General features: G+C 38.4%; 1 protein-coding gene across 3 annotated transcripts; it reads right to left on the bottom strand.

Annotated features, from left to right (window-relative positions):
- Positions 1–30: 30 nt before the first annotated feature.
- On the bottom strand, positions 31–9,008 carry LOC127626021 (zinc finger protein 658B-like). 3 transcript variants are annotated; one of them, XM_052101525.1, is made up of 3 exons: positions 8,780–9,008; positions 7,479–8,033; positions 31–1,203 (listed from the first exon to the last, which is right to left on the bottom strand). In XM_052101525.1, exons 1-3 carry the CDS (start codon positions 8,970–8,972, stop codon positions 515–517), a joined length of 1,437 nt encoding a protein of 478 aa, XP_051957485.1. In that variant the 5' UTR covers positions 8,973–9,008; the 3' UTR covers positions 31–514. The 3 variants fall into 3 exon arrangements, with proteins under 3 accessions (XP_051957485.1, XP_051957487.1, XP_051957486.1); XM_052101527.1 differs by having other exon boundaries at positions 987–1,199; XM_052101526.1 differs by lacking the exon at positions 31–1,203 and having other exon boundaries at positions 5,403–8,033.
- Positions 9,009–14,355: the final 5,347 nt, after the last annotated feature.

Raw genomic sequence — 14,355 nt, 5'->3', positions numbered from 1 at the left:
TAAATTCATCATTTACTCTCTCATGCCATCCCAGATGTGTAAGACTGACTGACTAACTTCTACTGATATCTCGGCTCTGTAGGTCAATACAATGCAAAAGAAAGGTGACCAAAATTTTGAAGCTCTAAAAGTATATAAAGGCGGCATAGAAGTAACCCATAATATTCCAGTGGTTAAATCCATATCTTCAGAAGCTATATGATAAGTGTGGGTGAGAAACAGATTAAGATTTAAATCCTTTTTTGTGAGTAAATGATGAGAGAATTGTCATTTTTGGGTGAATAACTAGGAAATTATTATTTTATTACAGTATGGTTGTCTATTTCTTAGATTCTCTAAGGCCTCTGATGAAAACAATGTCACTTCTGGGCTTAATTTTTTATTTACAGTTTCGAGATAGCTAATATTTGGGCACTCAATCTAAAATTAGGTATGTAAATTTGAAATTCAATCCCAGCATCGCTATTCTAATTACTTAGCCAAAGAAGTGATAACAACAGCCAATTTTCCAACTTTAGGCCTTTTTCTTTGATAATAGTGACATATCTCCTCCATGATGTTTAATTATGTGTGCCCTTGCCTGATTCCACTGAACAAAGCTTTTCCCACATGTTTTGCACCCATATGGTTTTTCACCAGTGTGAATCCTCAAATGCTCTCTGAGATGACAGCTCTTATAGAATCCCCTACCACAAAACCTACAGTGGTAGTTTCTGACTCCTTGGTGCACACGCATGTGGATCTTTAGACTCTGGTTATGTCTGAATGGCTTGTCACATATTTCGCAATGGACAGGATATTTCTCAGTGTCCTGATGGTGTTGGTTCAAATTCAGGTGAGATATCCCCTCAAATGTTTGTTCATTATCAGGAATGGTATAGGTGCTTAGTCCATCATCTTCAATTATCACCTGGTCACTTACACTTTTATTTGGAGCAGTATGTGACCCTGAGATATTAGAACAGATGGCCTTTGTCGCAAAACATTCTCTTGTAACTTTTTCCATAAAGTTCATGCCCTGATCAGCCCCAGTCTTAACTGAGATTCCTTTTAAACTTATTTTAGAAGTCATTGATGAAGCACTTGGTGAGTGCTGTGGGTTTCCGTCCAGGTTTATGCTGTCTGGCTTCAGTGTTATTTGCATACTGGAAAGCTGTGAGTCCAGTGGTTCTTCAATGGAGCTCTGATCCACTCTTCGTCTTTCTGTTGGGAAAGAAATGTTCTTAAAATAAAGTCTATAAATATGATGATCAGTTAAAAACACAATGTTTATATGAGTTGCATCATAAAACAAATATTTTCTGTAATGGCATTCTGTGGACTAAATATGCCATCAATGAAAAGACCTCATGATCTTATCTGAACTGCTACATCTCCACTATTAACATCTAAGTGAGCCTAAACATCCAGCAAGCTATTTTTCAGCAAATTTCATGAATTTGGAACTACCTTGATTTATTTTAATTAGATGTGGAGTTGAACGCTGATGTATGTCTTTATGGCAAACAGAAGGTAGTTTGCGGTCAACTTCAATATCTCCTCCACTTTCCAACAAGAAAAATGCTGCCTGTACCTCCAAGACCCAAAAGCCCCTAGCTGTGACATCGTTGTTACCATGCAGGATTGTTTGTGAATGTTCAGAATGGCATTTTTAATGTTTGTAACTTTTTTGTATATAAATCTTCATCTTAACCCATTATTTGATTGGACTGACAAAAAATTATACAATTTGACACAAAATTGGATATCAAATGCAAATTAACCATATTTTCAAAATGATAACAAGATGCCACTTGCAGAAATTAATCATGCATAGTGAGGTCCTGTGAAACATTTTAGCATATGAATGATTTTAACTAGCGCTTGCTTCCATATTTAGGCCTATTTATTTATTGTATATTTTATTATGGACTTATTTTTAGGTGCCTTTAAAGGGGTTATGACATGAGGAATCAAAGTTTCTTGATCTTTTGAGATAAGATGTTTTTGTACCATAAATACATACTCTACGTTTCATAACTGAAAACTTCCTCAATATAAAAAGAGCATTTATTTTACCCAAGCTAAAAAATGGCTAGTTTGGAATTTATGGAACTTGTGACGTCACAAAGACATCATTGCACCCTTGGCCCCACCCACTGGTGCTTAGTCAGTCACAAAGGTGAAGAGGAGAGAGATGGCCAGTCATAGGAGATTCATCCAAAGTGGACTTGCACAGGACACCTTCATGTGCCTGTCTGGATTTAAATGTTTTTCTTCATAAATGTGCACTAGACGAACAGCACGGACCATTATTATACATCTTGCACCACTTTTAAAAGACGCAATGTCAAGTTATAACTCTAAAAACGGATCCCCCATTGTGTTTCACTTGCCATTATTATACATCTTGCGCCACTTTTAAAAGATGCAATGTCAAGTTATAACTCTAAAAACGGATCCCCCATTGTGTTTCACTTGCTGCTGTGCAGTTTTGGAAGGCGTCCTGGATTATTTTTGCACCCATCTGTGCTATTTTTGTAGTTGGTCTTTTGTAAACATATAATCGTCTTTGATTGTTATGACACGTTTCTGGTGATGTGTGCCACGTTTTAAGAGCGTTACACGTACAACTTTTAAAAACATGTCTCATTCTGCACTGACCGGGACAAACACATGCAGTTCTGTGTGTAAACAAACCAGGAAAATGCTTGATGTGAAGACCAGCGTCTCTGCTATGTCCTGTTGAAGCACCAAACATCACCTTGTACTGGATTACATTTGAGTACTCAGAAGATTTCAGTGTGAATTGCTTGTGAAACAGTCACAATATGATTCAAGCTTTGCAAAGGAACTGATATTGAAAGATGGGGCATTTCAAATTGGACTATTGGATGAAAAACTAAGTAACCAATTTCATTCATGAATATTTAATGGCATGACTTTTATGCTATGCTTGAGTGAACAGTTTGATACATTCAGATGAAATCTGTTGGGTGTACGTTGTGTTAACACTTAAATGAAGTGTGGAGTTTGTACATTTTCTTCAGAATGCATTTCAAATATGCCTGTATCACAACAGTAGGCATTTACAATGAAGTCTTAAAGGAACAGGCAGCTTAAACCAAGGTTTTCAGAGACAGGAGGGGAAAACAATTATATACAGTGAATTCATAAACTCAGACCCCTTCACATTTTAGGTTGCAGCCTTATGCTAAAATGCTTTATATTATTATTTATTTTTTCACATCAATACCCCATAATGACAAAGCATAAACCTGATTTTTGATAACTTTGCAAATTTATTAAAAAGAAAAAACTGAAAGTCACATTGGCAACTAACCATACCCTTTGCTATGACACTTGAAATTTAGCTCATGTGCATCCCATTTCTCTGGATCATCTTTGAGATGTTTCTACACCACCTGTGGCAAATTCAATTGATTAGACATGATTTGGAAAGGCACACACCTGTCTATATAAGGTCTCACAGCTGAAAATGCATATCAGAGCAAAAACCAGTAAGTACTCTTCCTAGAGCTGGCCGCCCGGACAAACTGAGAAATCGGGGTGAAGGGCCTTGTTAAGACAAGTGACCAAGAACTTCATGGTCACTCCGGTTGAGCTCCAGATATCATGTGTGGAGATGGGAGAAACTTGCAGAAGAACCACCATCACGGCAACACTTCACTGATCTGGGCTTTATGGCAGAGTGGCCAGACAGAAGCCTCTCCTCAGTGCAAGACACATAAAAAGCACCTAAAGGACTCTCAGACTGTGAGAAACAAAATTTTCTGGTTTGATGAAATAAAGATTGAAATGTTTGTCCTCAATTCCAAGTGTCATGTCTGAAGGAAACCAGGCACTGCTCATCGCCTGCACAATACCATCCTAACAGTGGAGCATGGTGGTGGTAGCATCATGCTGTGGGGGTGTTTATCAGCCAAATGGACTGGCAGGGCTGGACAGGGAAGAGAAATCGGCCCGTGATTTTTACATATGCTGTCCTTTTCTGCATATCGCGGCGCCATTTTGTGGTCCATTCTGCATAACGCAGTGGCTCATTTTAGCTTATAGCGGACTTTTTGGGCCGTTTCATGGCAGACCCACAGGCCCGCTCATTCTTCCGATGGCCAGTCCGCCCTTGATCGCCCCAAAAGTGCGTCGGCCCACCGGAAAAATGCCCGGTATGCCAGATTACCAGTCCAGCCCTGGGGACAGCTCAACACAGCAAAATACAGTGATATCCTTAAAGAAAACATGGTCCAGAGCACTCAGGACCTCAGACTAGCCCGAAGGTTCACCTTCCAACAGGAGATTGACCCAAAGCACACAGCCAAGACAATGCAAGTGTGCATCTGTGAATGTCCTTGAGTGGCCCAGCCAGAACCCGGACTTGAACATCTCTGGAGAGACCTGAAAATAGCTGTCCACTGACGGTCCCCATCCAACCTGACAGAGCTTGAGAGGATCTGCAGAGAATAAATGGCAGAAAATCCCCAAATACAGGTGTGCAAAGCTTGTTGCATCATACCCAAAAAAAATTGAGGCTGTAATCACTGCCAAAGGTGCTTCAACTAAGTACCAAGTTAAGGGTCTGACTAACTTATGGCAATCAGATATTTCAGTTTTTTCTTTTTAATAACTTGAATAACTGGAAAGTAATCAAAATCTGTTTTTTGCTTTGTCATTAAGGGGTAAGAATTGTAAATCAGTTGTTCCAAACCTTGTTCCTGGAGGCCCCCTAACACTACACACTTTGGATATCTCCCTAATCAAGCCCACATGATTCAACTCATCAGCTCATTAGTGGAGACTCTAAGACATGAACTGGGTATGTCAGAAAAGGTAGATAAACAAAATGTGCAATGTTGGGGGCCTCCAGGAACAGGGTTGGGAACCACTGGTGTAGATTGATGTGAAAAAATAAATTGCAGCGATGTTTATTGGATTTAAAATAAATAACACAAACCAACACTTTTCAGCACGTAGGCCTTCATCAGGGTTAAGATAAAAATAAAAGACATACACATTTAAAATGACTATGACCAATGAAAGCACACTTAAACAATCATATTGGGCTCTGGAATTGAAGTTACTCACTTGACTGACACATTTGTTTTTCTTTCTGCCACGTTTTATGGTCATTATGAGAGAATTATTCTAAAAGTAGTAAAAAACAGTTCAATATCAGTCAGAGTGGTTCATAAATTCTTCTACTGCTGATAACTCAAAATTAAATAAGAATGGTTGAAGTCTCACAAGCCTAAGGTACAACATTAAACTACATAACACAACTCTCTCCATAAGTTTTGCTGTAAGAGGTGGAATTTTATAAAAGAATAAATGCACGAATTAAACATGCTATTACATTTCTTGTTTTAGAATTTTTATTTAATATATAATTGGTACCAATAATTGTATTGCATGTATATCTCTAAAAAGTCTGCAAACACACCTTTACAACAATTTATATTTAAGCTTTAATATTTATATACACTGATGAGCCAAAACATTATGACAACTCACAGATGAAGCGAATTAAGTTGATCATTTCCTAACAAGGCCACATGTCAAGGTCTGGGTAGATTAGATGAGTAAGCGAACAGTCAGTTTGAATGCAGGATAAATGGGCAGGGGTAAAGACCTGAGCGACTTTGAGAAGGGCCAGACGACAGGATCAGAGCATCTATGAAATGGCAAGGCTTGTGGACCACTTCAGTTAGCAGTGGTGAGTATCTATCGACAGAGGTCCAAGGAGGGACAAACCGGCAACAGGGTGTTGGCCGCCCAAGGCTCATCGATGCGCGAGGGCAACGAAGGTAATGGGCAGGGTCCCATCTGGTCCGAACTGACAGAAGGCATACTGTGGCCAAATTCTCAGAAAATGTTTATAATGGTTAAGCGTGGAATGTGTCACACCCTGCTGTGTATGGTCTGAAGCTACACAGCCCCATTCAGATTGCCCTTGATTAACCCTTGTCTACCGACAAAAGCACCTACAATGGGCACCAAGCGACAGAACTGGACCTTGGAGCAGTTGAAGGTCACTTGGTCCGATGAGTCACTTTTCTTTTACATCACATGGATGGCAGTGTATGTGTGCGCAGTATACCTGGGGTAGTGATGTCACCAGGATGCACTGTGGGAAGACAACAAGCCAGTGGAGGGAGTGTGATGCTCTGGATAATATTCTGCTGGGAAACCCTGGGTCCGGCCATTCGTGTGGATGTCAATTTAACACATGCCACCAACCTAAACATAGTTGCAGACCAGGCACACCCCTTCATGGCAATGGTATTCCCTGATGGCAGTGGCCTCTTTCAGCAGTATAATGCACCCTGCTACACTGCACACATTGTTCGGGAATGGTTTGAGGAATATGATGAAGAGTTCAAGGTGTTGCCCTGGCCTACAAATTCCCCGATCTCAATCTGTGTGATGTGTTGGACTAACATGTCCAAACCATGGTGGCTCCACCTCGGATCTGCTGCTAATGTCTTGGTGCCAGACACCACAGGACACCTGTTTTGCCAGCACGTGGAGGACCAACAGCATATTAGGCAGCTGGTCATAATGTTTTGGCTCATCAGTGTATATTAACGTTATTTCTGATATGTTATATCAGCTGTCAAATTTCAAAAAGAAACTTGAAATGGTCTCATCATTTGGCAAAAGACTGCAAAATGGCAGTAAATGCAATAAGAATTGCATCTCTTATTTCCATATAAGTCTTCCTCAAAAGTATTAGCCTAAAAGAATTGTTGCTGGAACCGGAAACATAAAATTCCTTACGATTCCCATTCCTTGTTTTTATCGGGAGGAGCGGTATTTGTGTGATGCGCAGAGTTGCTGCTTTGTAGATCATTCCAAATAGGTCACTATTTGGAGGTTCCATTTTAATTAGGATGCGGAGTTGACAGCAAGACAACACACAAGGTTTTAGGTAAGTGCCTTACCCACAGTACCATAATCACAGAATCTAACAGTCCATAAACCTGATAGAAAAGTGTTTAATATAATCTGCCATCTGTATAAGTGTATAACAAGAACATAAATCATATTTTCATATTATGCTTTGAACACCACTTGACACCATTTGGATGTTACCCTCAAGTTTTAGTATCTGCAGTTTTGTATTTCAGAGCGAGTGAATGTAACTGTGTATCAAATATATTGGACAGTTGGTGCTGTTTCTATCGTTGGGCAGAAATTCCTCCCATCGAACAATCAATTAATAAAGCAATTAAATAATATATAGCAATGTTCACATAATTTGGAAGACAAGTAGAGTTGTCTCTCAGTTACATGTTTTAATATTTACTTTACAAATATCTAATAAAACTTAGTAGGAAATTAGTGAATTATTTCTGATTTTGATTCTTCATTTGTGTGTGTGTTTTAAGACTGATCACAATGAACAGTCTTAAGGTGCCATCTCACAAGATTTGACCGAGAAAAACCCTTTCCACACACTGGGCAGCTGTAGCGATAATCACCTTTATGGAGTCTCTCATGTTCTTTCAAATGGATCTTCGATTTAAAGCACCTCCCACAGAAATCACAGCAGAAAGGTCTCTCGCTCTGGTGAACTACCATATGTGTCCGCAAGCGTCCATTGCTGCAGAAAGACTTGCCGCAAATCTTGCACGCAAATGCGTTCTGGTGACTTTGCGGCACCTTTTGCGACACCTCATCACGAGAGTGCAGATCTTGTTCAGCTATTGGAAGGCCAACGTGACCATCATTGATATAGCCAAGTAGAACTACAGTTGGGTTTGAATCACTATCTTGATCACACTGATCTGATTTAACTGCGACTGATGATTGTATATCTAAACCAACACTATCTTCATTCTTCACAAGTAACTCTGGCTGGTGTGAAAGGGACTCAGTGGGTTCCTGACCTTCTGAGAGGACAGAGGTGATGGTTGAAGCTTGATCCAAAGGCTCATGAGACACCATGGTGGCAACCTCCATCTTCACTCGTATTTCTGAGAGTTCTGAACCAAATGGATCTTGCAAAACTTCATCTGCATTGTTGCTCTGAGCATCTGTGTAACATGTGACACAAAATCAGATTTGAATTACAAAAGTAAAACAGGGCAACAACAAATATCAATGTTAAATGTACAGTAAACGATGTTGAAAATCTCACCACATAATACTGTATATCATAGATATCCAGACATCCCACCATGCAAAAACTAATTTCAGGGAGGTAGCTCCACAACCCCCCAAATCAGGTTTTTCTGCGGGCGGACTTTACATTCAACCCGGATTGTGGAGAGCGACCAATCAGGATACACTCTGTCACTCGCTCTCTCCAAAACCAATCTATTCCTAAAAAATTATCTGGTCTCTGTCTCTCTCTCTCTCTCCTTTATTTAAAAAAAAAAAAGAGAGAGATTTCCTGGATATTGTATATAATTTGTGTACGTGAGGGAGCCGCCTTCAATATGCGGGAGATTCCCGGAACTTCCGGGAGAGGTAGGATGTCTAGATTTCAGAAATCTTCACCTAATAAAGTATTATAAGCACTACAAGTAAAAATAAAAGTACCGTGATGGTGTCCTGGTACAGTGATGGCATCAGATGATAATACATTAGCACTTTAATACATACCACATTACTAAATGTGTACCATTTTCATAAACTGCGATATTTACATTACATCATGTACAAACACATAGTAACACCATGTTACTATTTGGTTAGTGTAAAATTTAGTGTACGTTAAATAAATGATATAAAGCTTGTTCTTGTTTATTATTAGTTTTTAAGTGAATGTGTTACTGACCATTGTGTGTTTCTGCATGGCTGCAGCTCCTGGTGTGAGCCAGTGTGTTCCTCAGGTAACAGTTCTCTTGCTTCAGACGCTCTATCTCCTGCTGATACTCAATAACATTGTCTTTGACAGCGTCGAATATTTCTTCGGCGGCTGCCATCATGCGCTTTATCAGAAATGAATGAATGGACACCAATCCCATCATGATTGATTTTGTCAGAAACTCTGGCGTTGGTTGAACTCTCTTCTTCGTCTTCCTGTGCGTCAAACAGCAGTATAATTACAAGTTGAGATTACAGAGCGCCTCCTGCAGAGCAGAACAGAGCAGCGTTTCAGTCGCTCAAAAAACGGCAAATTCCGAATCAAATAAGAAGCACCTTCCCAGGGTGTTTCTCTGCCTTCGGACCGTTACAGTTGGGATAGGTTCTTGCACCTCCTGCAAACCTACATAGGACAAGCGGCTATAAAAGATGAATGGATGTATATATGAGATAATTATTTAAATTCAGAATATTTCACTCCAAATCTGAAAAAGTTGTCTTTATTTACTCATCATTTTTTTCAAAAACCTATACAAACTTTTTCCACCGGAAAACAGAAAAGGAGTTGTTTAGCCAAATGTCCTAGCTGCTCTTTTTACACAATAAATGTTAAACCGGGCCTGGGGCTGTCAAGCTTCAAAAAGGACAAAAAGCACCATTAAAGTATTCCAACATAAAGTACTCTGGTAAAACTTTATATTAAGGTTCTATTTATTAACATTAGTTAACAACAATAGTTAGCATGAACTAACAATAAACAATACTTTTACAGCTTTGGCCAATTAATCTTGGTTAATCCAAATTTCAACGTATAGTAAAGCATTTTTTAAATCAAAGTTGTATATGGTAACATTATTTAATGAACTAAAATGAACTTGTAATACAATGTATGTGTAATTAAAACAAATTTAAAAAGAAAATGTGTTCATGGTTAATTCATGATAATGAAACCTTATTGTAAAATTTTACCAGTACTCCTTTGTTAAAGCTTATAACTGTTCAATTCTTTTAAAATAAAATATTAAAACCCACATTAAACATGAACCCACATTAAACATGTAATAATGTGTATTTTTGCAATGGAATTTGATTGTTTAATATTGAAAGTCTAAGTCTGGGACAAGTCTAAAACAGTCAAATCTGATCATAAAAGGTGCACTCAGTCATTTTTTCCTCATTAAAAAAGTTGAACTAATAGACATGAATTGTAATTTTGCAATATATGAAGGAAATCATGAGCACTCACATTAAAATGAAGAATCCTGTCATATTATTAAACTTATAAAAGCTGTTTTATTCTACATGGAGAAGTTCCACACATGGAGGCTGCCAAGTTAGAATCACTTGACCAGCCAATTAATACTCGTTTAATCTCAGTAATTGTCCTGTTATTTGACAATTTCACTCATTGATTAAAGTAATCATGGCTGACCATGAATACTACATTTCTACAAGAGCATCTGAAACTGAAAACTATTGATTTTAAATTATGATGCATCCAAGACACTAGGTGTCAGTGTAAGTCCAAGATGATTCAGACAAAAGTTTCTGAATGCACCTTTAAAGACATTGCAAAGACTCCTAAAAATAACAAGAGAAGAGGATGACAGCAGCCAGACCAACCCAGACGTAACTGTACATGTTCCCTGCCCGAGTTCTCAATTTATGTTTCATCGTGTTTTGTTTCTTGTTTTCCCATTGTGGCTGTTTCCTTTGTGTTTATTTGTTTTAATAAAGTTAAAGCTGCATTTAGATCCGCTCTCCTCGTCTGCCTTCCAAGCCTCCCATTCGTTACAGTAATATTACGGTATTTTACAATATTGGTTGATCAAAGGAAAGAAAACAGTACTTTACAGTATTTTTTGCATTGCATTTTGGGAACACAAACCTACAGTGAGCCCACACGTGTTTAAGTGCTGGTTTTTTCACCTATCGTCATCTTCTGAATTAACAGATGAGTGCCCTTTTGCTTTGCTTTTTATCATAGCCAGAACACATCATATTTGCGTTGAACTCCTATTGTGCTGTAATGATTTTGGTAGCCTACTTGCCATCAGATTCCAATATCAACAAAATAAACTGTTTGAAACGTTAAATTTCTGTGTTTAAGCCCAAGAACTTTTTCTTTTACTAAAATTGTCTTCTTCAAGTGATTTGTTGTCAGACTGAGTAATGTACTGGACTTGGGTAAATCTTTAAATTTTCACGTCAGATTTGAGATTAGAGTCTGAGCTGACACACAAACCAGTGCAGGTAGAAACACCTTACTCACGCGGTCAGTGTGGTCAGCTAACATTAACAACTTCAAAGTTCAGATCTGGGCTGCGAATCACAAAAGCATTGAAAGCTTAAAGAACCATTGGTGGCAATAATTTCTACAATCCATTTACGTTACATAAGAAATATACAGCGCTTTTGGGAAACGCATCTGTACTGTTGCTAATGTTAAGTTTTATGCAGGGATGCATGCTATTCCTTCTCTTTTAATCTGAAAACGTTGGTGATACTGGAATGGTATCTAACTTTTTAAACACTTGTTTCAGAGGGAAGCCAACTGCAACTGTGACCCGCAGAGTGTGACACGCTGAATCGGATCTTCCATATTGCAAGGTGAGTTCTATAAAAACGTTAATTCTTTTTATTCTGCGAAGTGCAGCCTTCAAACAAAGTTGCACATTTTATTTAAATAATGCTCCATTGCTGTCTCTGTAGTGCACTGAAATGACTGATGTACAGCTGATGTAGAAATGATACTCACGCTACCTGCAACTCCTCGACAGATGCTCCTTGGTATGTATAGAATTATATATATTTTTTTCTTTTTATGATTACAAAAGCCACCAGGGTGTTTTCTGCATTTCAGCAAAAGTGTTTTCTTCTTCACAAGACTTAACAATATTGGGGGGAAAATGACACCTTTTGACATTAATATCTGTCCCGACCAGTCCATGATCAACATATTAAAATGCATTTCTTATGTTAAAAGAACAGGGCTCATCTGTAAATGGGTAAAATATGTCAGTGTCCCTTGCATTCATTTACATTCATTTACAATGTGACATTGGCAAATTAATAATTTTATGTTAATGCTGATATGTGGTTTCTTTGTAAAGTTTCAGCTGAAACACCAGGAAGATGTATTCACCACTGGATGATCAGCCTTGAGGGACACACCATTTGTGAAGGCATCCAACCAACTTTTTCTACTTACTACACCTTCAATCATCAGTACCAAGATTATGCTGCATGCACATTGGAATTCATTCAAAGGTTAGCTGCTTAGATGCTTACATCCTTCAGCTCGTACTATTTGATGTGGGCATTTTGAGGACCTTGTGTTGCTCACGTATCATTTCAATAGTCATGTACAACTGCACAAAATATCTAATTGCTGGAGCTTGTTAAAGACATTTTTACACAAAAATAAAAATTATCCCTTTTTTTACTCCCCTTGATACTATCCCAAATATATATTACCTTTTTATTTATTTTTTTATCTTAAGACTTTGAGAAGAAAATCCAAGCTCTGAGGGGCATACAGTGCAAGTGAATGGGTGCCAAAACACAGAAAAGCAATTCAAACGACTCCAATGATTTATTAAATGTCTTCTGAAGCAATCTCATCAGTTTTGTGTTAGGACAGACCAAAATGTTACAAATTTTTTTACTATAAATCGCAACACGTTCTCACCCCGACTCGTCACATATTGACGCGCCGGGTATACCTTTGGCGTCATTTTTTGACGTGCAGGTACTACGGGTAGTCCGATAGACTTCTATGTATCGCCGAACCGGAGCGTGTAGCGTTGAAATGTCACGTCTCGGGTAAGCTCACGCCGAGAATGTAGCCTATTCCTTCGACTCTCCACCCAATGGCCCTCCAACTGGTTTTTGATGTTTAAAACCCCGGACTGACGCCGTTCTACATATCTCTGAACCGGAGTGTGTAGCGTTGAAATGTCACGTCTCGGGTAAGCTCGCGCCGCGAATGGGTCGAGACCGCGATCAATAAAAATCAAAAGGAATAGGCTACAATGGCCCTCCAACTGGTTTATGTTTCGAAACCGGACGCGTCGTAAAATGACGCCAAAGGTACACCCGGCGCGTCAAGCGACGCCAAGGGGTCCTGCCCGAGCGTCAGTATGTGATGAGTTGACATCAGCAGTCTCCTTGGCGATCATGATTTCAAGCTTGATTAAACTTCCTAGCGCTTGACACATGGGTAGAACCACTAGATGGCACAAGGAAGTGTAATCACGCTTTAAATCTATCATGCCTGTAAACCGCAATGACAAGATGTACAGTGAAAAACGAGTAACATTTTGGTCTGTTCTCAACTAAAGCTGATGATATCACTTCAGAAGGCATTTAATAAATCATTGGAGTTTTAATTTTGAACTTCATAGTTTTGGCATTCATTCATCAGTCGAATTTCAGCTACAGCAAGATACTGTTTAATTTTACGGTAACTTGCCGGCAACCCTGCTGCCAGTTCTTTTCTCTTTTTACGGAAAACTTTTAACAGTGTAGGAAGCAGGGTGAGCCCTAGGTTAAATATCTAAAGTATCTAATGGCAACCACCTCATGTTTGCATATCAGCTCTTTCACGTTTTACTAGAGCTTTCAATTGATCGATCTTTTAAGACTGAATTAAATTCATGATGTGGCAATTAATTAGTATAAGCAAATTAACCAAAATGAATCCGTATATAAATGTGGTCGTTATATGATTGGCTTAGAAGACTCCCTTGTTAGAAGTTGACCTTTTATGCTGTTTCCTTTCCTTTGGCATTCTAAAAACAGTCCAATAGAAAATGTGTTCAGGGTTAGACCATGTTTAGTCTGCCTTTCTCATGCTATCCATGTAAGATTTTAATGTCTTCAAATAAAATGACTGGACACTCAAATGATCTTGAATGAATTTATTTATTTAGATAACAAGAACTCTAAACTACCACCCAGCAGACAGGACAATTACACTTCTAAAATAAATTTTCAGCTACAAAAACTGCAGAATCTCACAAATGTGACCAGGTCACATTTCACCCAGAAATCAATTGAAAAAGAATTAGAAATGATATTATTTTGAAATTGAATTCTTACAGACTTAACATACCCTAAAATAACTGTAAAGTGACGATTTAAACAAATCTACAACTCAAACAATACAGAAGAATTAATGTAAGTGCTTATATAAAATTATAAGCTTCACATTTCTGACTTTAAACCCTCCAAATATTGGCTCCATTCACTCCCATTGTATGTGCCTCACTATAACCTCGATTTGTGCTTTTTTTCAAAGAAAAGGAGGGGCAAGTCAAATTTTTTTTGTGGTAATCAACATTATGCCACAAATGCTGTTGATTGCGCCTAAACTTGTATTGAACCAGGAATGTTGTTTTTAATCGCAGTGACAAGCCAATTATGCTTCATCAATGGTTCTCAACTTTCTTTTTATGAACACCCCCACTTCAAATGTATTATATTCCCTCACTCCCATAATGTAGCCTATGACAAATTTAATAGAGCTGAAATAGTGATATGTAT

This window comes from Xyrauchen texanus, chromosome 32, assembly GCF_025860055.1.
Source record: "Xyrauchen texanus isolate HMW12.3.18 chromosome 32, RBS_HiC_50CHRs, whole genome shotgun sequence".
NCBI classification, from domain to species: domain Eukaryota; kingdom Metazoa; phylum Chordata; class Actinopteri; order Cypriniformes; family Catostomidae; genus Xyrauchen; species Xyrauchen texanus.
Note: the sequence above shows the minus strand (reverse complement) of the source record. Positions and strands in the feature narration are given on the sequence as shown.